The sequence below is a fragment of the Haliotis rubra genome, unplaced genomic scaffold (genome assembly GCF_003918875.1).
Source record: "Haliotis rubra isolate DU_JTF1 unplaced genomic scaffold, ASM391887v1 Scf842, whole genome shotgun sequence".
Classification (NCBI taxonomy): domain Eukaryota; kingdom Metazoa; phylum Mollusca; class Gastropoda; order Lepetellida; family Haliotidae; genus Haliotis; species Haliotis rubra.
Genome location: NW_025767571.1, coordinates 270,661 through 295,858, shown reverse-complemented (window position 1 = coordinate 295,858; position 25,198 = coordinate 270,661). Strand labels below are relative to the sequence as shown.

At 42.2% G+C, this 25,198-nt stretch overlaps 1 protein-coding gene across 1 annotated transcript in view; it reads left to right on the top strand.

Annotated features, from left to right (window-relative positions):
* The window catches only part of LOC124262525 (dynein beta chain, ciliary-like), a 172,263-nt gene that overhangs the window by 133,436 nt on the left and 13,629 nt on the right, over positions 1–25,198 (top strand). Inside the window, 19 exon segments of the mRNA XM_046697032.1 lie at positions 2,918–3,032; positions 3,535–3,660; positions 4,829–5,048; positions 6,051–6,181; positions 7,182–7,377; positions 8,389–8,592; positions 9,489–9,648; positions 10,557–10,559; positions 12,186–12,334; positions 12,871–13,238; positions 13,808–14,038; positions 16,521–16,638; positions 17,614–17,694; positions 18,663–18,751; positions 18,753–18,853; positions 19,945–20,054; positions 20,913–21,155; positions 22,278–22,621; positions 23,779–23,959. Of these exon segments, the coding sequence (XP_046552988.1) occupies positions 2,918–3,032; positions 3,535–3,660; positions 4,829–5,048; positions 6,051–6,181; positions 7,182–7,377; positions 8,389–8,592; positions 9,489–9,648; positions 10,557–10,559; positions 12,186–12,334; positions 12,871–13,238; positions 13,808–14,038; positions 16,521–16,638; positions 17,614–17,694; positions 18,663–18,751; positions 18,753–18,853; positions 19,945–20,054; positions 20,913–21,155; positions 22,278–22,621; positions 23,779–23,959 (3,170 nt within the window).

The window sequence follows — 25,198 nt, the reverse complement described above, 5'->3', positions numbered from 1 at the left end:
GCATGCCCCCGCCGCTACCACTCATTCCCCGTGGTCCTTTCACAGCTGTCCACCCAGCCAGCTCGGCTGCTTGTGCTACTGGCACCGCTTTGGCCGTCACAGAGCTGGTTTCCGTAATTCTCAGGTTTCTGGCTCAGCCTCCTGTTCTATTACCTTTACGAATCGACATTCTCACTCAGAACGGAGCTTCCCACCCAAATCCACGGATTCAGTGGGTGGCTTGGCCTCTGTCAGGTCTAGCCTCGAGGCACGCTGAATTCCTGCAGCAGTTGCAGACACAATTCTGGCTTCGAGGCGGATTCGGCAAACGCTCAGTATGAGGATAGGTGGTCCCGCTTATGCCGCTGGTGTTCAGATAGGGGATTGCAGATCCCTTTCTCTGCGGATTTAGTCCGAGTATTGGAGTTTTTGCAAGCCCGCTTGGAAGAAGGCCTGGCGGCTTCGACCATTCGCGCGCTACTCCACCGCTATTTCCACTTTTCACACCCCTGTCGATGGTGCTCTTCTGGGGCAGCACCTCTCATACAGCGCTTTCGCTGGCGCTGAACGGGTTCGACCTGCTGTCAGGCTTAACCAGCCCACCTTTGGGATTTGTCAATTGTGCTCGATTGGCTGTCCGTCCAACTTTCTCACACCTATCGGCTATTTCCATTCAGTTGTTAACTTGGAAGGCTGTTTTTCTGGTGGCGTAACGCCTGGGCGTAGGGTCGGCGATTTACATGCTATGTCGTCCGACCCGGGCGCTGACTGTGTTTCACACTGATCGTGGTCAGTATTCGGCCCCGGATACGCATCGCCGGAAGGTCGATCACGCTTCCATGTGACAGCTCCTATCGAACTTCCCACTCTTACCCAGCCTTCCACATCGGGACCTCTGCAACGAAGCACTCACCCGCTGGATGTCCGTGAAGACCCTCAAAGTCTATATCAAACTTAACGCAGGGAACTGCACGGGGTACCCAGCTGTTCTGTTGTTACGGGCGGCGGAAGGCTGGTGTGCCAGCGAGCAAGCAGACTTTGTCTCGCTGGCTAGTTTCGCGTATTTGTGCCGCTTTATCAGGCTAAGGGCAAGCCTCCCCTGAGGGGTTGAAGGCTCACTCGGTCAGGGCAGTAGCCGCATCAAAGCTTTTGCATCGCACTCCCCATTGAAGAGATCTGCTCTGCCGCTATTTGGAGCCGCCTAGCACGCTTATTCGGCATTATCAGCTCGATACACATTCCCCGTAATCGCGGCGAAGCTTTGGCCGCTCTGTTCTCTCCAGTGGACAGTGTCCTGCCACCCTGACCAAGTGAGTCTTGGTTCATTGGTTTTGTTTGACGCTACTGTACAATACTGTGTGTTATTGACATGTCTGCTACTGGGAGCTAACTACCCACATTTCGCCTCTCTACACGGAGTAATAGGTCGATTGTGAGCTGTTTTGACATTCCCCACGGTGCTCACTAATCGACACGCGGGTGGGTGGGGCTTTGTTTACATTCGCATTCATGTGCGCATTGCCTATGCTAACATATGGAGGTCGCCTTTGAGCACAAATCCTCCCTGTCAGTTCCCTCCCATAATGCCTCTCGCGAAGCTTAAACTGGGACATGTGACAGGTGAGTGTTATGGCGCCTGTTACATTTTTTCCCATTAACGATAGCTATTTGTGTGTGCTTGGACAGAATTCCTCCTCCCTGGCCTCCGGGTCTTTGGGAGTCTGTGTTTATGCATATTATGTACCCCAAGGACGATCTCTATGAAGAAGAATTAACCAAACCTGAAGAGGTTTTAAATTCTTCAAGAGAGTCGCCCTTGGGGTAGGGCCTCCCGCCTCCCCGCAATTCTGTTCACTGATGTATTCAGCAGAAGGAATGATGATACGGGCCTAGGTGCTTACTCCAGTTGGTGCGCATGCTAACGGGAGGTAACTCCGCGAGGTGGGGCCGATAATAAATAAAAGAGTTTATTTATTGTACAATCTTTTATTCAAAAACATTGATACAACTGTCACAGGACATTTTCAGCTTGGAAAATGCATAATATGTACCCCAAGGACGACTCTCTTCGAAGAATTTAAAACCTCTTCAGGTTTGGTCATCATGGGAGAGCCACTATCATAGAGAGTTATCATCATGGGAGAGCCACTATCATAAAAGAGTTATCATGGGAGTCATAAGAGAGTTATCATCATGGGAGAGCCACTATCATAAAAGAGTTATTGTCATGGCATAGCCACTATCATAAAAGAATTATCGTCATGGGAGAGCCACTATCATAAAAGAGTTATCATCATGGGAGAGCCACTATCATAAGAGAGTTATCATCATGGCAGAGCCACTATCATAAAAGAGTTATCATGGGAGAGCCACTATCATAAGAGAGTTATCATCATGGGAGAGCCACTATCATAAAAGAGTTATCATCATGGGAGAGCCACTATCATAAGAGAGTTATCATCATGGGAGAGCCACTATCATAAAAGAGTTATCATGGGAGAGCTATCATAAGTTATCGTCATGGGAGAGCCACTATCATAAAAGAGTTATCATCATGGGAGAGCCACTATCATAAGAGAGTTATCATCATGGGAGAGCCACTATCATAAAGGGAGTTATCATCATGGGAGAGCCACTATCATAAAAGAGTTATCATCATGGGAGAGCCACTATCATAAGAGAGTTATCATCATGGGAGAGCCACTATCATAAAAGAGTTATCATCATGGGAGAGCCACTATCATAAAGAGTTATCATCATGGGAGAGCCACTATCATAAGAGAGTCATCATCATGGGAGAGCCACTATCATAAGAGAGTTATCATCATGGGAGAGCTACTATCATAAGAGAGCTTGAATATAATCATACACGAAGAGTGTAAGCAAGACACATGACAGCTGAGAGATGTTTCTGACGTTGTTGTGTACTTGACTCCAGATACCACCGCATGATGCTGTCCAAGGTGAAGCCACTCCATGCTAAGGTTGATGAGACAACGCAGGCAGTGGACAGTGCGGAACACAAGATGAACACTCTGGAGAGCAAGAGAAAGGTGGGTCATCTTCAACACAGTAATCACCTACAATAAACTTGTTCAAGTCCATTTTTTTCATCATCATGTCAACTCTATCCTTAATGTTTCACCTTCTCCTCAGATGTATTTTTTCAGCACTTTTTAAAGTATTCATTTTTTACCAGGTTCTTAATTTGTACACAATCCAAGTCTAACATATGTTACATTTGAGACTTCATTGCACAGTAAAGTACAGATCCAGAACTGTTTTGGGTTGCGTCCGTCCGAGATTCAAACCCAGACTTTTCTTTACCAGCCACTGTGATAGGGCGCTGGAATAGTGCTGATTGTAGCTTTTAACAAATATACCTGTCTTTAAACTTGGACTATTTGAATTCATTTCGATCCTCAAAAGCTTAGTCCTTTCATCGTCTCCATCATCCGAGATGATCTCCACTGATACACAGTAGTTGTAGCCGCGACATCTGCAGTTATCCATCGTCTGTGTAAGATGTGCTTATACTGACATGTGATGCTGCAGGCTCTAGAGATTCGTCTGGCGGACCTGGCCCGAGGGTTTGAGGAGGCCACCATTGACAAGAACGAGCAGGAGGAGAAGACGGTCAAGATGAAGAAGATGCTAGACACAGCTGCACAGCTCAGGAAGGTCAGTGTCCAGCATATAACCAGTGGATGAAATAAGCCAAAAGTCCAAGCAGACATCAGGGCCGGTAACTTCAAAATGTTACCAGCCCAAAATGGATTTAACCAGAATTTACTCAGATGTATTGAACATTTAAAATTTTTACCGCACCATCAGACGGGCTAGCTGTAAATTTAGACCGTCCGTCAGAAATCTAGACCGTCTCAGGCAGTCGGACGGGCCTTATTTCATACACTGATATAATAAACAGATTGTGTGTGAGCATTTTGAGCATGTGCCTTGTACATGGAACAGGCGCATTATTAATGCACAATTATTATCATATCATATATCATATCATATCATATCATATCATATCATATCATATATCATATATCATATCATATATCATATAATATATATCATATCATAATATATATCATATATCATATAATATATATCATATCATATCATATATCATATCATATCATATCATATCATATCATATCATATCTCAGGTCATGTCCTGTTGTGTCGGGGGCGGTGGGGTAGCCTAGTGGTTAAAGCGTTGGCTCGTCACGCCGAAGACCCGAGTTCGAATCCCCACAAGGGTAAAAAGTGTGAAACCCATTTCTGGTGTCCCCTGCCATGATGTTGCTGGAATATTGCTAAAAGCAGCGTAAAACCAAACTCAGTCAGTCAGTCAGTCCTGTCGTGTCGTGTCGTGTTATATATATTATGATCATGTACACACCGAAGTTGAATGAAAATCTGTCTTAACTAAGGGACCGTTGGTGTGTGTGTGGATTGGGTGTGTGACAATGATTTTAAAGAGAGTGGGGTGGGGGTCACCCACTGGGAGATTAGGGGTCAGCAATTTTGTTCATAAAAATATTTTAGATTATGCTTAAAAAATATGGGAGGGGTGGGTGAGGTCATTGATTTTGTACATGACATGAAGGGGGGGTCACTTACTTTGTACATAAATTTAAGTGGGGGTCATAGACATTGTACATGCTTCTCCATAAAATCATCATCACCATCCTAGCCATAAATTATGAATGGTCCCTAAAACATATGAAAGTCTGAACGTATGCATGCATTGTCAGAAATAAATGCATACATTATTGACTTAGTGTTACTGTATCCATTAATTCAGTTTAAACATGTTTTATTTTACTGTGTTCTGTAGATCCTGAAAGGCGAGAGACAGCGAGGTCAGCAGATCTATGACTCGCACAAGCGCCGCCTGGTGGCCATTCCAGGAGGCTGCGGGATGTCGGCAGCCTTTGCCACGTACCTCGGTCCCTACCACCACAACTTCCGACGTGTGATGCTGACAGTCCACTGGCCCAACTGTCTGAGGGAGAGGGGCATCCCACTGGTCATTGACTCCATTGATGGTCTTAGAGGTATGGCCATGTGATCTGTGTAGGATAAAGCACGACTCCGAGGTTATGGTTGGGAAAGTAAGACCCGAGACCGGAGGATGGGGAGAAGTAAGACCTCGAGCGCGTAGCGCTATAGGTCTTACTTCTCTCCACCAGATGGTCGAGGAGGAGTGCTTTATTATACATTATGATGGATAATTAGATGATCATGTAATGAAGCTACATAAGAGTAACTGAAGCGCTAGTAAAATCAATTGAATGACAGTAGGCCTAACTATAAATAGATAATTCAACCCTAATTCTTTGTCGGCCTGGTGGCTGTGAGGTAGAGCATCCGCTTATGAATCTGAAATGTGCGGTTCCTATCCTGCTAGGGAAAACATTTGTACATTTAAGTTGATCTTTTACGATATTTTTCAATTGCTTTCAAACACTAACATATCATCTGAATTTGAATATTGATGTTAATATAGAGTTAGGAAAAAGTAAAACCTGGGAAGAGGTCATACTTACAAAAAGTAAAACCTGGGAAGAGGTTATACTTACAAAAAGTAAAACCTGGGAAGAGGTCTTACTTACAAAAAGTAAAACCTGGGAAGAGGTCATACTTACAAAAAGTAAAACCTGGGAAGAGGTCATACTTACAAAAAGTAAAACCTGGGAAGAGGTCTTACTTACAAAAAGTAAAACCTGAGAGCAAACAACAACCTCAAATGCGGGTATTCCGGGAAAAGAAGCCATGTCTAATACATATGTATATAGTGAGAAGCAGCCTTCAGGTTTATATGACTACAGCAGTTGACTTGATTGACACATGTCATTGGATCCCAGTTTAATTTCTTGAAACTGATGCTGAAACTCTTGTTTAGACCAGTAGACACAGATGTTAAGACCGATTGATTATTGAACCATGTATCAGTATGTTGAGCGTCAAGTCCTCCTTAAGGTTGCATAATGTAGGTGGAGATTTTATGTGAAGGATTTAGTGCTGGCTATGAACCCCCTTTTTGCTCTGCCCTTTAGGACGGGTAATAGACTGGTCCATCAACTTCCTGAAGACAGCGTCCGGCGCCAGCTCCATATACGAGGCTGACTACATGTCCGTCATACAAGGGGAGCTGGACATACCTGATGACATCGATGACAAGGAGAAGGTAGTGTTTGTGTGTGGTACCTGGCTTATAATAGGTCGCTTAAACTATATTACTTGTTGTAAGAAAATAAAAGTGGATCGGATAGTCATCAGATGTCATTGTGACCTGCTGTCTTTTGGCATTACTCATGATATTTATAGACTGCTGGGATAGAGCAGATATGTTGGTCTGTAGTGATAAACTAATCCACTGACTTCCTACACTGACTTCAGTAGCAGACGTCAAGTGGATGGTCTGGGATTTTATCCCCAACTTCTGAATACGAAAATGTTTCAAATGATGGTACTTGTTAAAGTGTTCTGTGCTTGGTACTGAGGCATAAAAGATGGATAAGTCATCTCAGAGTAGTTATATTGACTCAGGTATTCATGTACAAGTGCAGCATGGTATCACATTGTGCTGGTAAAAGAGTGTGTGCACATTTGTGCACACATACATATGAACAGTCATCCACCCCCTCCAGCCCCACTCCAACATGGTGTCCTTATGGTGAATCAAAATCAGCTCTTCAGGGTGATGAGTGAATAGTTTAACCTTTGGGATATCCCACTGCCCTTCTAATAGGGCTGTGCAATATAACCGGTTTACCAGTATTTACCGGTTCAGACATGAAAACGATACGTATTGCGATACGCTGATCGAAAACCGGTATTTTGACATGCATTTTGAAAACTTCGTAACAGTCGAAAATCTTCGGATATTTCCGTTTTTTTAATTGTTCTTTTCCCTGTTTCATTATGGCCTAATGTTACTTACATTTTTATTTTGTCACAATTAATAGTTTTTAAAAAAGGTTAATCAATCATAGTGATTTTGTTGTGTTTTTGCTTTATAATCAATCATTTAAAAAAAATCCTTGCAATATATTGCAATACATATCGCAATATATGCTTCCGTATCGCAATATGAAAATTCTCTGCAATACCCACCCCTACCTTCTAATAAATCCGACAACGGACTGGGCAGTCGTGGAAAGTTAAAAATCGATGTCTGTTGTCAGGAGGGAGAGGAAGATGCAGGAGGGAAGAAGAAGGAGGAGAGGGAACAGGAAGTATCCAAGGCGGAGGAGTTGGGTGAGGGTGGTGACTCCCCTCCTGCCACACCCAAGGCACCAGTGACCCCCAAATCTGGAGCTGTGAAATCATCTGACCAGGACATGGATGAGGGACGCAAGACAAGTGGAGAAGATGTAACAGGTACTGCCAGCCTTCTTGACCCTTGCATGGTGTGTGGAAAAACTCATTATTTTTAATTTAGCACAGATCAATTGTCCCAGTGGTCTATGGTGCCGCATTTAGCTGTACAGAGTTGTGTCCCTTTGGCATGTGAGAAACCTGTGCATTCAGGTTCAAATCTTGGTTCACCTCAGTTAAGTGTTTAGGTCTGTCAGTTCAATACCCATTTATGTATCAACAATGTGATAAATGCCTGAGAGCTGCATTGCAGGCATTTTTAAGCTATCAAATTGACACACATGATATAACTGAAATACTGTTCAACCAGTGTGAAAATATATTAATCACCAACATTAACTGAACAAACCTGCAAACATGGAGATATCTTTCATTTAAAATGCTTCTTAGTAACTACAAGAGCAGTGGCGTTAGAAATGCACAGTCCGCGATCTTAAGTATAGTTTCTCTGAAGTCTGTGGATACCTCCATGCTCCATTACTGCAGAGTCCCTTGATTTCATTCCTCAAACCAAACATTGCCTATTTCAATTTGCAACTGTCATGTCAACCACAGATGTATTTAGAAACTGTGATATATCTTGAATTGTGCAGACTGACAAAACAGATAACTTTTCAGGTAGATAAGCACCTGTGAAGATCCGGGTTAGAATTGGTCTTAAGTAATCCGGGCTTGTCGTAAGAGGCGACTAACGGAATCTGGTGGTCAGGCTTGCTGACTTGGTTGATACATGTCGTGGTATCCCAGTTGCATAGGTCGATGCTCATGCTGTAACTGGATTGTCTGGTTCAGACTCAATTGTGTACAGACCGCGCCAACAAGCAAACCAGTTAGATAAGCAGGGTTTAATGTTACATCAACAGTTAGCTTGTTCCAGTTTAGACTATGTCATATTATTATTTTGTAGTGCTTTGAGCACCCACTTAGTGGTTGGATTTAGCTGTATAAATGTTCTGTATTATTGTTACTATTTCATATATGATGACTCTGAGATGATGATGTGTCTGCCACCAGGTGATGTCCTGGCCGATGGAGAGGATCCCATGCTGGGTGCTGGAGGTCTCGAGAGAATAGCAGAAGAGGATGATGATGAGTATGGCAGCCAGTACTCCGACAGTACTGCACCAGTACTCACTACCATGCAGTACAACAAGTATGTGCGCAGCCTCATCAAACTCCTGATCGGGGAACCAACTCTCAATGACTGGATTAGAAAAGGTAGGATATCTTGGGTATAGTACATTAGTGGGGGAACACTGCCATTTACAGCAGAAGTACTGCGCTTTACAGTGGGATAAGTGCACTTTGTGACATGAATATTGCACTTTACAGTGGGATTAATGCACATTACTGCAGAAGTACTGCACTTTGCAGTGGGATTAATGCACATTACTGCAGAAGCACTGCACTTTACAGTGGAATTAATGCACTTTACTGCAGAAGCACTACACTTTACAATGGAATTAATGCAATTTACTGCAGAAGCACTGCACTTTACAGTGGAATTAATTGCACTTTACTGCAGAAGCACTGCACTTTACAGAGGAATTAATGCACTTTACTGCAGAAGCACTGCACTTTACAGAGGAATTAATGCACTTTACTGTAGAAGTACTGCACTTTACAGTGCGATTTAGTGCACTTTACTGCAGAAGCACTGCACTTTACAGTGGAATTAATGCACTTTACTGCAGAAGTACTGCACTTTATAGTGGAATTAATGCACTTTACTGCAGAAGCACTACACTTTACAATGGAATTAATGCACTTTACTGTAGAAGCACTGCACTTTACAGCAAAAATGGTGCAGTTTACACAAGTACTACTTCTGAGTGCTGAAACACTTCACTTTGGTGTGTGAATCCTGCATTTTAAATGGTAAACTGGACCTCACTGCAGGGGTAGTGCACTTTACTGATTAATAAGAAAGTACAGCCAAGGGCTAGCTAAGGAGAGAGGCACCTACCTATGTATATCTCTGTATCTAACACCATCTCTGAGGCAAGTGAAGCAATGGACCTTTGTTGTGTTAAACTGATGGTGTTGGAAACTAAAATATGATGAAACAAACCAGTTAAAGCTAACCCACTGATGGTGTTGCTTAATGTGTTCAGACTTCGGACCTCGGCAAATCGAGAATGCAGCAATACTGAGCACCTCCTGGCAGAGACCACCAATGATGATCGACCCCAATGGAGAAGGTTCCCTATGGCTGGGGAGACTCAACAAGTTGATGAACAAACACAAACTCATCTCCCTCGACATGGAAACAAGGTGAGGCGGACATTCTTATGCACAACATGATGATTTGGGGCACTTGGGTTTTGTCAGCATTTTCACATAGCTTTTACTTTTTAGCAATCGTTAAAGAGATTTTTCAGACATACTGAAAACTGCACTAACAGAAATGTGTAACTTTGTTAATTCAACTTTACACATTACGAGCATTCTCTGAAAGTTATCTCAATATCAAGGTCTGACTAATCAGCAAAAGCAAAGTTAATTGAAGCCGTTAACCACAACAGCTCTTAAATATTACCCAAGTTACATTGAAGAGATGACAATACCAGAAATTATAACTCCCTCTATCAATAATAATGGTACAGTTAGATGCCTAAAGGGCAGGGCTGGCTCAAAAGATCGATAATCATAAATATTGTTGCTTGAAAAATTCTTAATGATTATGAATATGAATATTTAGGTTTTTATTCATGGGCTGCATCTAAATTATGTTCAGAAAGCTGTTTTGAGAGTAACCCATGCATAATCATCACCACTCGCCAATGATGTGAAATATACTCACCTCTTTCAGTCTTTTGGCATATTTTCTCAAAGTTATTTCTGCAATTTGTATTGATAATCGATCAATATTTTGATATCGATTATTGATCCCATGATCTGTATTGATAGCCAGCCGTGGTAAAGGGTTGCTGGGGGAGCTTTCTCTTGTAATGACATTATTGCTGTGGGGGTGAATAGAATAATTAGACTGGGAATTTAACAAGACCTATATGATTGGATCAGTGCAATGAGTGACACCAGGTGTTCGGTAAACTAACTGGTAATGGGTGTTGTAACGTGGTACAGGTGTGTGAGTGTGTCGCAGCGTGTACTAACAGCATGTTTTCTTTATCTCCTCCCGACCACCATGTTCCTGCGTCCTCTGCACTGTGTATACATAGATGGTAGGTACACCACGCCACAAAACTAGCTTACCACCATCTGCTGTTGTCGCCTGTGTGAAAAGTTGACACATATCTTCAACACAGCAAAGATTTTAAGATTGTCCATGAATTACAGTGCTTGAGTTCATACAGTGGGAAATTGCAGTATGAGCAAGACCGACTTAATACCTTGTTTTAGTTTGCCTGTCAATGTTGAATCACAACAATCACTCCCCAAAATTTGTGTCCAGAAACCCTACAGGAACAGTCTCAGAATTACATTGCCATTTTTTCGTAATTTTGCTTGTTGCTTCCTGCCTGCTTCTGCGGTGCAAAGAATTTTCTTTGTTTTAAAAAGAGACAAAACAAACTAAACAATTAACCTCAAGAAGGTTGCTGTAGATCATGATCAAGAAAAAACAATATACTTGGAATAGCCACAATGGAGTCATAATTGGAGCATTTGTTTTGTATAAATGAGTGGCATCTTAGAATTTGGGGTGAGGTGAGGTGAAATTGGGTTTAACGTCGTGCTTGAGAATATTTCGCTCATATGACGAAGTGCATGCGTGTGTGTGTGTATGTGAGAATGCTTGTACTAGCCCAGACTGAAGCTGGTTTTATAGTGCTAGCCCACTGAGATACCATGCCGCAGTGAAGCATGAATACCCCATTCAGACACATTATACTGACTCCGAGCCGACCAGTCCTTGTTGTACCCATTAATGCCGAGCGCCAGGTAGGGACCAACAAGTACCATATTTTAACGTCTTTTGGTATGACGTGGTCGGGGATCGAACCTGCGACCTTCCGCTCTCCGGACGGACGCTCTAACCACTAACCACGGAGGCGGCCTTTAGAATTTGGGAAGTACAATATCTTCAAACTTTATAGATACAACTTCTTTATTTCATGAGTGCGACATCATGATACAGATTCTTGTACTGTTGTCCAGCAGGAAGTCCTAGTTTGTTTATGTGATAAAGAACGTAACACTAACTTTGACAGGCTCGCTCCTGTGCTGTTTGTTACTAGTTGTAAGCCATATATCGTGGAAGTTTTCACATACTTTTGACAACTGGATGGTGGTGGGCAGTTTTCAGGTGTATTTTTGCATGAGTTTATAAGATATAGGAGATGATGAGTATAATAGTGATGGAAAAGACATCATTGTCCTCTTATTTTGTGACATTATTTATATGTTTACATGTGTCGCTAAACATTTGGATGATCACATTTAACATGTTATTCAAGAGTTCAGCTTCATAAGTCCTTGATGTTTTTAGTTTGTCCTCATAGGCCTCAAAAGATGCGTCGGAAAAACAATTATGTACCTTGGAAAAGCTTCTTATTTCTTTTAACCCACACTCAAACAAATTATCTTTGTCTTCCATGTTCACCTGCATCAGTCTAAGTCTAAAATGGAATGGCCTGAAATCTTGACATGGAATACAAATATCAGTAGGTGTAATATATTGTATGATTTGTGTGACCTTGACTTTATAGAAGGGCCTTGAAAGCGTTGAAAGCGCCTAAAACTTTGCAAATGAAATTCTGAATGAGTATAAGCCATGTGTTGGAGCACAAAATATGTTGTGTCACCTTCTCCCACTTGTCCATCCACTGACTTGTTCTGCCTGTCTCTAGGACAGATCCACAGGTTATTCTCACCCTGGAGAAGGCCATAACTCGGGGCAAGCCTGTCCTTCTGAGGAACTGTGAGGAGCACATAGACAACATCATCACACCACTTGTACACCACAGGAACACTGCCAGGGAGAACAACAATGATGAAGGTGTGTGGTAGAGGGACGGAGTTACCGCAGTTCAGTTAGCTATCAAGGGATTAGCTTCGGTTCAGTAACAAATTAAGTATTTAAAGGTGATCTTGAAATTTGAATAGAATAGATATTGCTGAAATATTGCAAAATGCAGCATAAAACTATACTACACTTGACTATATTGATTTCAGTTTAGTCTGTCTTCAATGAGGACAGAACTTGTTAACTTGTGTCAAGTCTGTTATACATCATAATCTGTCTTCAATGAGGACAATGCTGGTCAACTTATGTTGGGTCAGTTATATATTATGGTCTGTCCTCCATGAGGAACAGAGCTCATTGACTTGTGCATGTTCAGTCATGTATCACAGTTTGTCTTCCTTGAGGAACATATCTGGTAAACTTGTGTCAGTTCCATTATATATCTTACAGTCTTACTTGCATGATGAGCTAACTGACTTTCATGATCCCACAGCACTGATTCTAAACAATAGACTCAAACCCATATGGAAATCCAATGCATTCATCCTAGTATTATATGTTTATTATAGAACCTCGTATGATCATGTTCTGTGGGAGACGCATATTGTGCCACCAGAACTTCCGCTTCTACCTGTCCACGCCACTCCCCAAACCCAAGTTTGATCCCGACATCGCCTCCACGACCTGCCTCCTCAACTTTGGTGTCTCCCACGACACCCTCATTGAGGATCTGCTGATGAGAGCCTTCGCTCGTATCCGCCCTGACCTGTACAGGGAGCGGGTGATTGCTCTGCGAAACCTGCAGTTGATGAAGGACACGCTGTACCGGCTGTCGGAGACGGTGAAGGAGCGGGTGCTGGCAGGGGGCCAGGAGGCCATGCTCAGCAGTCCCAAGGCTTTACAGTTCATCACAGACCTCACTGAAGCCAAGATGAAGGTAGGCACCAGTTTAAAAGGACTCCAGTTTGAGTGTGTATAAAGGGATATACACACATCCTCATCTCATCTTCTTGAATATATTTATGTATTTATGGTTTGTGTATTTTTCTTAAACATTTTCTGGAGCACACAACACATTTGTGTATTCATGTTTATTATGACTTCAGAAGCAGTATTTGTACAGGCTTACACAACCATCCCAATCCCTTTTCTTCAGAGGGAACTGTATGAGAAAAAATTTACATCCGATTTATTTTAGCGATTATTGCTGCAATGTGATTGATCAATGTTGATAAATGGATTACTTACCCTGGAAACATTCAGGTTATCAGGTTCCGGAGCACAGATTCTCTCATCATTTAAGTAGCAAAATTTGAAGTGAGGAGTTTCTTCTGTTAATTGTGCAAGGATCATTGGTTTGAATTACAGGTTTTGCCCGATTGCGATTCTTGTTTTTTCAGCACCATATGTTAAACATCCCTTATCTATAATTGTCTCAGCATCTTAATTCTCTCAAAATACTCAAGGCGGGATGGAAACCAATTTGTAAACTTGATGGTGTTTCAGCTTGCCAGGAAGCTGGCTGATACACAGAGTCTTCTGGACGACCTTGAGCTGTTGAAGGATGAATTATTCCCCCTTGCCAGGCGGGCAGCCATGATGTTCTCTGTCCTACAGAGTCTGCCCAGTGTCCACAATGAGTACCAGTTTACCCTGCAATATTTCATTGAACTCTTCGATGAGGCTGTTGGAGGAGAACTTCCCAAAGACTTTGGACAGGACCCAGATGCTGAAGATGTGAGTGTAGTTAATGTGTAGTTAAGGGCGTGGTGGGCGAGCTGGCTAAGGCGCAAGGCTAGTGATCCAGCGAGCTTGAGGTGTTGGGATCGAGCCCACCTGCCACGGGGTGTGACAACCTTGGAGTCAACATTCTGTGCAGACTCTTTCAGTGTTGTCACAACCCCTAGTGTACAGTACACAACCCTCTGCACTTAAAAGAACCCACGAATCCGTTGGTAAATGACCAGATGGTGGCCACATGAATACGTGCAAACACCTAGTTGCGGGTCAAGCAATGTTCAGTAAACTTGGACAAAGTACTGTGACTATGTGTCCCAGTCCACCCAACTGTGAATGGGTACCTTGTAAGGATGGGAAAGCCACAATAACTAGGTGATCCTCAGGGAGTTGAGATTGATAATACAATGTTCCATTGAGATTGACATCCAATGACAGAGGGAAACAAAACAGCACCTTGAGCATGTACTAGTTGCAATGATATGTGTGCTATATAAATATCCTGTAATAATAATAGTCAATCAGATAACTTGTGATTCTAATTACATAGGATACCGTTTACATCATGCGTTGCTTTCAAGTCTATGCTGCCCAAAGATAATAGATATTGGTCTCAATTTCAGGTGTATAAGATGGTGAAACTATGAATTAGAATTAAGTCTAAAAATTGAAATAGAAATTTAATCAAATGGTTTTAATGATTTCTATTTGAAGGTGGTTTGTACATAAAACACCCAGGATTTCTTACTTTTGTCCCTAGGAAAACTGTGTATACATACGGCTTGAATAAGACGGATAGTAAGAGTTTTGTGTGATCTGGTTGGTGAGAGATGCATATATTGTATGACCAGAAATTATTGAGAATTTTAGGAATATGTTTAATTGGATTTCTAGTATAAACAACCTTGACCAGCTACCAAGTGCTTGGTTTCATTCAAGAGAGACAACCTCGTTAATCCTTTTTCATTAGTTTGTGAAGAGTTATCCCCCTTTGTTTACTTGCTAGCAGACGACATTTTCAGTGATCCTCAGTATGGATGATTTAGAGAAGAGGAAGTTGATTTTAGAGTATTATAACAAGGACATCAGATCAGCTAAAGTGATTTCAAGTAGAACAGGCATCCCTTTGTCCACTGTTTATCGTGTTTTGAAAAAAGTTGCAAATGGATATGGCATTGAGCACCAGGGAGGGGCAGGTAGGCCCTGAAAATTGACTGTCGGTGACAGGAGGCGGCTTGGTATTTTTGTTTCTAAAAACAAACGAAGGAGTTTAGAAAACTTAAGGCTGGATATGATTGATAGAGGAACTGTGGCTGCCTGTAAGGAGACAATTAGAACTGAGCTGCATGCCATGGGTTGGCAGAAAAGTCAAGGAATTCCATCACCGATCATGAAACCTGAACAAAAGGAGCGAAGGTTGAACTGGTGCTTACAGCATAGAAATTTTAACTGGGACAATGTGATTTGTGGCTGTTTCCTAATACACTGAAATATTGACCAAACAAACTGAAAAACCTTTGTATCAGTGCCCAAAGTACAGTCCGAAATTTAACGTGTGGGGTGGCATATGTGTGTTAGGGGCAACTCCCCTCTGTGTATTTGAAGGGAATATGAACAGTGAGCGGTACACAGATATTCTCGAGGGACATTTACTTCCATCTGCTCACGTGTTCTATGGAAATTTTTTGATTTTCCAGCAGGACAGCAACCCAAAATATCGTTCAAAGCATTCACAGGCCTGGTTTCGGACCCAAAATATGACATTATTAGATTGGCCAAGCTACAGCCCTGACCTAAGTCCAATAGAAAATGTTTGGGGACTTATGAAGGAATTGTCAATAAGAAAAATCTGACAAACATTGCTGAAATGAAAGAAGAGGTGGTCCGATATTGGGACAGCATGGACCACGACTTTCTAACTTCTTTGATCAGTAGTATGCTCCGCCGCATTGAAGCCTGCATTGCTGCCCATGGTGACTTGACAAAATACTAACTGTTCACCTGTCTTTGAATCTGGAGTTATGTTCTGCTAATATTCACATTTAATACATGAGTAATGAGTGAAAAAAATAAAAAAAATTACAATCTTTAAATTCTCAATAATTTCTGGTTGTACTGTATGTAACACTGTATGTATTTAATTAATAAATCTTGTAGTATTAGCAGATTTGCCAACAGTCCGATAGAAGTCTACAACCCGCCGGCCCCAGTGTCTGACAGTATATTTCACAATGACTTTGACTGAAGTTGTTATATGGGACATGTGACACCTGTTTGCTGTTTATAAATCTTATGTTTGTTTATAATTTCAGTGCCAATTATAAGAAATGCTAAATCTGAAATGTGTGTTTACTTTTATTCTATGGGTCCTGTGAATTTTCAATGGGTCAGACAGACATCTGAAACTTACAGGACCCAATGTCCTGTTCCTTTGAAACACGATTCGTGAACCCTGTATAAGTATTGAGAACTGTTTGTGTAGGGCTATGAGCTGGATGGTGAGAGCAGTGTGGAGGTTGACAAACGGCCTCGAGTCGGCAGCACTTCATCCCAGGCATCAAACACAGAGAAGACTGCCACAGACAAACCCACAGACTCAGGTATAGCATTACTGAATATGTATGTTGAAATATTACTACTAGAATCCCATAGAGGAGTGTGTGTGTTATGATTATTGGACTGTTATAATTATTCCATTACTTACTGGTACTTAAAGAAGTGATATTATGACAAAAATAATGTGCATGGTGACTGCTGACAATTGTTTCCCTAAGCTAATTGTCAATTTGTCAACTATTTTGGGGTCCTAAATAATACTGTATATGACCGTAGAAAAGCCTAATAGCTGTCTGTAGAAAGGGGTTGGCATATCTACATGTTACAGTTTGGTGAAACTTTTTTTCTGGTGGTAAGAAACAGGGGTGGGCGATAATACCGGTTAACCGGTATATTGCAACTCGAACTTCACAATACAATATATTGTGGTACACTTTTTGCGAACCGGTTCACCCGATACGATCGGTAATTTTCATGATGTAGTCAAAACTACTAGTAACATTTGTGTTTCCTTTATATTATTATACATTAATACTTTGAGAATGTTTATTGGTCATATAATTGCGTTTTGTGTGACTTTTAAACCATATAAATAAGAAAAATAGATTGGTACCGGCACTCGTAAAGATTAACAAACCAAAATGGTGATGCTGCTGCAGACACTTTTTCTCGAGTTCCAAACTTTAGAGCGATGTCTTCAATTTGGAAACATTTTCAATTGATCTCTTGTACAAATTATACCAGTGGTATCGTTTCGAAAGAAAGGAAACAGTAATTTAATTACCTTAACCCATGTGTTACACTTTCACAACATATTGCAATACGCCAACACATATGACAATATATCGCAATACGAAAATTTTGGCAATACCCAACCCTATTAAGAAAAGGATACTGAAATTGTATAGGTAGTTTTGAGCTAATTGATGATATACTGAGCCATTATAAGTATTGAAGTGGGTCAGTTCAGACAACCATGGCGGTGGTGGAGTGCTGTACAGTTGTGTGTTTGTGTCCAGGCAAGGAAGAAACTGTAGCCACGACAGGGGAGGGAGAGGAAGCCAAGCAGGAGTCGGGACATGCAGAGGTCACCACAGAAGGTACTGTAGCTCACCTGGATCATATATGTACAGCTACTGCAGTCTTGTCATCATCAGTTCTCAATGCCGTCCACATGCAAAGATCGTTCTAGGTGAGGTGAGGTGAAATTGGGTTTTACGTCGTGCTTGAGAATATTTCGCTCATATGACGACGTGCATGCGTGCGTATGTGTATGTGCGGCTGCTTGTACTAGCCCAGACTGAAGCTGGTTTTATAGTGCTAGCCCACTGAGATACCATGCCGCAGTGAAGCATGAATACCCCACTCAGACACATTATACTGACTCGGGAGCCGACCAGTCCTTGTTGTACCCATTAATGCCGAGCGCCAGGCAGGGACCAACAAGTACCATATTTTAACGTCTTTTGGTATGACGCAGTCGGGGATCGAACCCGCGGCCTTCCGCACTCCGGGCGGACCCCCTAACCACTACACCACAGAGGCGGTCTGATGGTTCTAGGCCTGGATGGAACCTACAAATAGGGTTTTGGTAGTTGTCTGGTTTAGACTGAGTAAAAGTCACCTGTTATTTGTCAGTTACCAGAAATGTTTTGTTTTGTTTGTTGTTTTGTTTGTTGTTTTGTTTGTTGTTCAACGCTGCTGTTAGCATTATTCCATCTATATGGCAGCGGTCTGTACATAATGGAATTTGGCTGAGAGAATTAATCTATGCATTTGGGATACGATGACATGTGTCAACCAAGTCAGCGAACCTGACCACCCAATCCTATTATTCACCTCTTACTACAAGCATAGGTTGCTAAAGACCAATTATAACCCAGGTCATTGCCAGAAATGGATTGACCATTTTTTTCGGTATATTTCTATCAGAAGAAAGTAGCATCCTCTATATGCTGCTTATACGGTCAGAAATTTGTAGCATTGACCAATCAGAACTTGTGTTACGTATAGTTGAATTAGAATACATTCTTTATAAAGAACGTCTAACATATTGTTTGGTTTGTAGAGTCCACTGCCAGCACTGGAGCTGCTCAGAAGTTTGTGGAGGGAAGTGAGTCTGATGATTTACCTCCTCTAGAGCTGCCTGACACGGTCCCCCCTGCCGTCGGAGGGTGTGGACTACACAGCTCTGTCAGTGAACAAAGTCAAGCAACTGATGGACATACTGACCAGTCTGGTATACCACAGGGTCAAGTTGTAAGTGTAGCTGTCACCTCACACTAACTGATCTTATAGCTAAAATACATGGAATTATCATGAAACGGCCCTCCCATTATCAGAAATTTGCGGGCTGCTGCAAATGATATTGGATCGCTCAACCTTAACGACGGGCCACTATCAGTTCTGTCTTTTTTCAACTGCCCTCCTTTGTCGGGCAGTTAATGGAAGACCTCAGGCTTCTGCAAATGATAATGCCCTCAAAAATAGCATTACCGTTATAGTAGTGACGCCCATATTGATGTGGGAGTGTATCTGTAGGAGTCTGTAGGAGTGAGTGAGTCTAGTTTTATGCCACACTCAGCAATATTCCAGCTATTTGGCCGCGGTCTGTAAATAATCGAGTTTGGACCAGACAATCCAGTGATCAACTGTATGAGCATCGATCTGCGCAATTGGGAACCGATGACATGTGTCAACCAAGTCAGCTTCCCTGCCCACCTGATTCCGTTGGTCGCTTCTTACGACAAGCATGGATTACTGAAGATCAATATTCTAACCCGGTCCTATAGGACTGAAAGTTAGATGATAGTGTTAATTGGTGCAAGTATGTTGATATTATACTTTGAAGTTAATGGTTAGTGTTAATTAGTGCAAGTTTATTAATATTATACTTTGAAGTTAATGGTTAGCATTAATTGGTGCAAGTTTATTAATATTATACTTGGAAGTTAATGGTTAGCGTTAATTGGTGCAAGTTTATTAATATTATACTTTGAAGTTAATGGTTAGCTTTACTTGGTGTAAGTTTATTAAAATTATACTTTGAAGTTAATGGTTAGCGTTAATTGGTGCAAGTTTATTAATATTATACTTGGAAGTTAGTGGTTGGCATTAATTGGTGCAAGTTTATTAATATTATAATTGGAAGTTAGTGGTTAGCATTAATTGGTGCAAGTTTATTAATATTATCCTTGGAAGTTAGTGGTTAGCATTAATTGGTGCAAGTTTATAATATTATACTTGGAAGTTAGTGGTTAGCATTAATTGGTGCAAGTTTATTAATGTTATCCTTGGAAGTTAGTGGTAAGTGTTAATTGGAGCACCTGTAAGTGTGAGTTTGTCTTCAGGAGCCTGTATGAGGAGGACTGTTTGCTGTTCGCCACCCTGGCCTGCCTCAACATCCAGAATGAAGGAGGAGAGGTCTTCTCCACTGAGGAGATGTCACTTCTTCTTCAAGGTACTTACTGATTACCATCATTATCGTTATCAATGTAATAATGATAAAATCTTTCATTTTCTGTGTCAGTAAACAGTAAACAAAGTAACAAAACTTTTTCAGTTTCACAGCAACAAATCAGCAAGTAAATCAACACTAATCTGTGCCAAACACAACTATGTCCACTAACCTGTATTTATCTTTCAGCATCTATATTTCAAGAATTTAATCTTAGCAGACAGGAGTTAACCCTTAACTGGTCAGGACGAAAATCATTGTTTTCCCACATGGGTACTTTTCTGGAGGATCCGTAAAGAACTGATGTTCTCAGACACAGTGTTTGATAGCACAAATACACCTGATTCACGGCAAGGACATTAGCTTTTCATGCTGCATCAGATTCTGTCCGAACTTTGACTGCGTATGATTAACAGACTTTCAGTTTTAGGCACTTGTGACAGGTTGTTGATGGGTAGCTCTCTCCAAGTGATAGGATTTCACATAGAATAGTGTACATCAAATAGAAATAGAAAAGTTGAGAGTATTATCAATTGACTCTTAACATTTGCAAGATAGACAGTTTCTTCTTTTTAAGTTAAAACTTCAATATTTATTAGTTTATTTCACATTTCTCATTACGTTAAAAGGGGGATTTCACGTTTAGCTGATTAACAGGGGATTTCGCATTGAGTTGATTAAAAGGGAATTTCACGTTTATTTGGTTGAAGGGTAAGTAAAAATTTATGTAGTTTAGTTTAACTTCCATTGCGAACCATAGGTAGTTTAGTTAAGTCTACTTTTGGCGGCCTCTGCTGTTGGCTGAATATCGCCAAGAGTGTAACCCCTTACTCAGACTCATTAAATAACTTTTTGTTGAAGGCAACCCTGGTCTAGGAATGCAGCTGACACTGTCGGACTTTGACTGCTCAGACGAGCCGCCGCAGTGGATGCCCCAGGAGAAGTGGGAGGACATTCTGGCCCTGTCTGTGCTGCCCGGTCCTCTGGACAGTCTCTGTGTGGACTTTGCTCAAAACTCAGGTTCCTGGAAGGCCTGGTACAAGTCAGCCTACCCGGAGAGAGAGGCACTGCCTTGTGCTAGCGTAGCTCAAAACACAGACATGCGTGAGTAGAACAATTTAGTTTTTGTGGGTGAGTGAGTTTAGTTTTAGGCTGCACTCAGCAATGTTCAAACTATATTGCAGATGTCTGTAAAATAATCAACAATCCAGTGATCAACAGCATGATCTACGCTATTGGGAACTTTGGACATGTGTCAACCAAGTCAGCGAGTCTGACCACCCGTTAGTCACCTCTTACGACAAGCCTGGGTCACTGAAGATCAATTCTAACCCGGATCTTCACAGCTTTACTCTGTTTTCACACTCATTGAATGCAATAGCGGGCTATTTTAGTATGCTGTTTGGCTCTTTCATTTCACATCCAAACATTTTTGTGCTCTGTTTCACACTACTGAGTGTGCTCAGACTTTGTAGACAGGGTTCAGTTGCTTGTATGCTAAGCTGTTGTCCCAGGGGAGTTGACGTTAAAATATGGTACTTGTTGGTCCCTGTCTGGCGCTCGGCATTAAGCATTAATGGGTACAACAAGGACTGGTCGGCTGGGAGTATAATGTGTCTGTGTGTTTGGGGGAGTTTGGGTAGTCAGTGGTTAAGATGTTCCCTCGTCACGCCAAAGTCCTCAGTTCGATTACACACATGCCCTCAATATGTCCATTTCTGGTGTCCCCCTACTGTGATATTTCTGGAATATTGCTAAAAGTGGCGTAAAACTAAACTCACTCACTCACTCACGCACTGTTGTACCACCCCTGGTAGTATTTATGGATTTTCATAACTCTCTTATAAATTTCTTTTGTCCATGCTTTTAAAGATTTACAACTGTGGTTATATGCTAAGAAGAACCTTTTACAAAATGGTTATACAGGGTATCTGTTTCTGGGCGTTGGTGTAGCCTAGTGGTTAAAGCGTTCGCTCATCATGCTGAAGATTCGGGTTTGATTCCCCACATGGGTACAATGTGTGAAGCCCATTTCTGGTGTCCCCTGCCATGATATTGCCAAAATATTGCTAAAAGTGAACTGAACACACTCACTCTCTCATTCATGTCTGTTTCTGACCTGTTGCTATAATAATTCAGTTTTGGTTAATCTTGAGAGAAAGATTCCCGAAGAAATCCTGCTGCTTGAAACTAACCATTATTCATAAGGGTTTGTGTATACTGCAGCTCCTCCTGAGAGTGGTAGAGCTGGGTCACGTGGCAGTGAGCGAGCTGCCGCAGCTGGAAGCCCTGACCTTGGTCTGCTGAGTGAGTTCCACCAGCTGCTGATACTGCGCATGTTACGACCTGACCGCCTGCCAGCTGCACTGACCAGATATGTGGAGAAGAGCTTGAACTTGACCCTGCCCAAGGAGACTGGCTTCAGTCTGGGAGATGTCCTCCTGGATGCTCGTAGTCATCTGGGTGTGCTGCTACTTCTCCCTCCGAGCCCCTCCCACCTTCACAGCTGTTCAGTCAGCAGGCTCCGACTCACGCATAGTCCTGTTACCATGCTTACAGATCTAGCCAAGGTGAGTCATCAGTCCAGTCACCATGCTTACAGATCTAGCCAAGGTGAGTCATCAGTCCAGTCACCATGCTTACAGATCTAGCCAAGGTGAGTCATCAGTCCAGTCACCATGGTTACAGATCTAGTCAAGGTGAGTCATCAGTCCAGTCACCATGCATTACACATCTAGTCAAGGTGAGTCATCAGTCCAGTCACCATGCTTACAGATCTAGTCAAGGTGAGTCATCAGTCCAGTCACCATGCTTACAGATCTAGTCAAGGTGAGTCATCAGGCCAGTCACCATGCTTACACATCTAGTCAAGGTGAGTCATCAGTCCAGTCACCATGCTTACAGATCTAGTCAAGGTGAGTCATCAGTCCAGTCACCATGCTTACAGATCTAGCCAAGGTGAGTCATCAGTCCAGTCACCATGCTGGACACATCTAGCCAAGGTGAGTCATCAGTCCAGTCACCATGCTTACAGATCTAGTCAAGGTGAGTCATCAGTCCAGTCACCATGCTGGACACATCTAGCCAAGGTGAGTCATCAGTCCAGTCACCATGCTTACAGATCTAGTCAAGGTGAGTCATCAGTCCAGTCACCATGCTTACAGATCTAGTCAAGGTGAGTCATCAGTCCAGTCACCATGCTTACACATCTAGTCAAGGTGAGTCATCAGTCCAGTCACCATGCTTACAGATCTAGTCAAGGTGAGTCATCAGTCCAGTCACCATGCTTACACATCTAGTCAAGGTGAGTCATCAGTCCAGTCACCATGCTTACAGATCTAGTCAAGGTGAGTCATCAGCCCAGTCAGTTTGCTTACAGATCTAGCCAAGGTGAGTCATCAGTCAGTTTGCTTACAGATCTAGCCAAGGTGAGTCATCAGTCAGTTTGCTTACAGATCTCGCCAAGGTGAGTCATCAGTCCAGTCACCATGGTTACAGATCTAGCCAAGGTGAGTCATCAGTCCTGTCACCGTGGCTTCAGATCTTAGATTACCAAAGTAAGTCTTCAGTTCAGTCAGCAAATCTTACACACAGTCCAATCACCATGCCTGTATGTCTAGACAATGTCAAAAAAGGTGTCATCTAGTCCTTGAGGTTTGATAATTTGAATCAGTTTTTAACTTATGACCCAGATCAAGTGATTAAATATTATCGTTTGTGTATCCAGAGTCACAGTGTGTCAGTGGAGGTGGTGAAGATGTGTGATGGGTGTGAAATAGAGGTGGATGAGGCCATCGACACAGCAGAGAAACAAGATGGCTGGGTGATCATTGAAGACCTCCACCTGGCGCCAACCACATTCTATAAGGAGCTCAAGAGACGGCTGCTGAGACTGTACAAGAGCAGAGGTGAGGCTGTGGCTAGTTCATCACAGGTGTTTGTGTCAGACAGATGGGAATATTTAAATCTTGAATTATTTTGTTCCTCATTGTATATTATTACCCACGTGGTCAACGTATGGGTAGTTGCATACTTATCTCGTACGGCACACGAGTGTCGTATCGCGTTGACCTGTGTTGTAACGACTTGACCTGAGATTCTAACGATTTGATTGGATAACCGATGACCTCTCAGTAAGGTCACGTATTTTATTACCCACATGGTCAACGTATGGGTAGTTGCATACTAATCTCGTACGTCACACGAGTGTCGTAACGACTTGACCTGAGATTCTAACGATTTGATTGGAAAAGCGATGACCTCTCAGTTAGGTCACGTTATGACGGAACTACTTGTTCATTCATAACAAACATGTGAATTCATTCATTCTACAACTTATATGCATTGTGGGAATGTAAATATTGCGAACGTTGCCATGTCGCTGTTTAATTGTGAGTCGAACTGAGACATTATAAACGTCGAAAAACATAAACGCAATGTTTCCACCAGTGATGTTAGCTGAGTGAAGCAGTTGCAAGTGAAGAAACAGGGTGCTACGGAGTAGTTTACTGTAGGAGGCTGTACGAGAGGCGATGACAACTGACATGCATCGTGACTTCGGTTACCAAAGGGACAGACGAGCAAGGCGTAGTGACGTCAATACAGTGTGACAACATGCAAAAGTGTACTACAGAACAAAATTCTTCCGCAACCTCTTTATGAAACCGGTTTCGGTTTGTAATCATAACAATAACACAAATACGGTATTTTGTCCATTTAATGCATGTTAGACGAGGGTAATAAATAAAATACCACACTCGGTCTCATTACATACGAATTATACGAAACTCGTGACCTTCCTATGGTTTCTGACCTTGCTTAAACTCGTGACCTTCCTATGGTCAGAAACCATAGGAAGGTCACGAGTTTCGTATAATTCGTATGTAATGAGACCGAGTGTAGTATTCTCTATGAACTCACTCCTTCCAACTTTTTGGTGTAAGAGGCGACTAACAGGATCGGGTGGTCAGGTTTCCTGGTTGACTTGGTTGACAAATGTCATCATATCCCAATTGCGTAGACCAATCTCGTGCTGTTGATCACTGGATTGTCTGCTCCAGACTCGATTATTTACAGACCTCAGCCATATAGCTGTAATACTGCTGAGTGCGGCATAAAACTAAACTCACTCACACACATTTTGATCT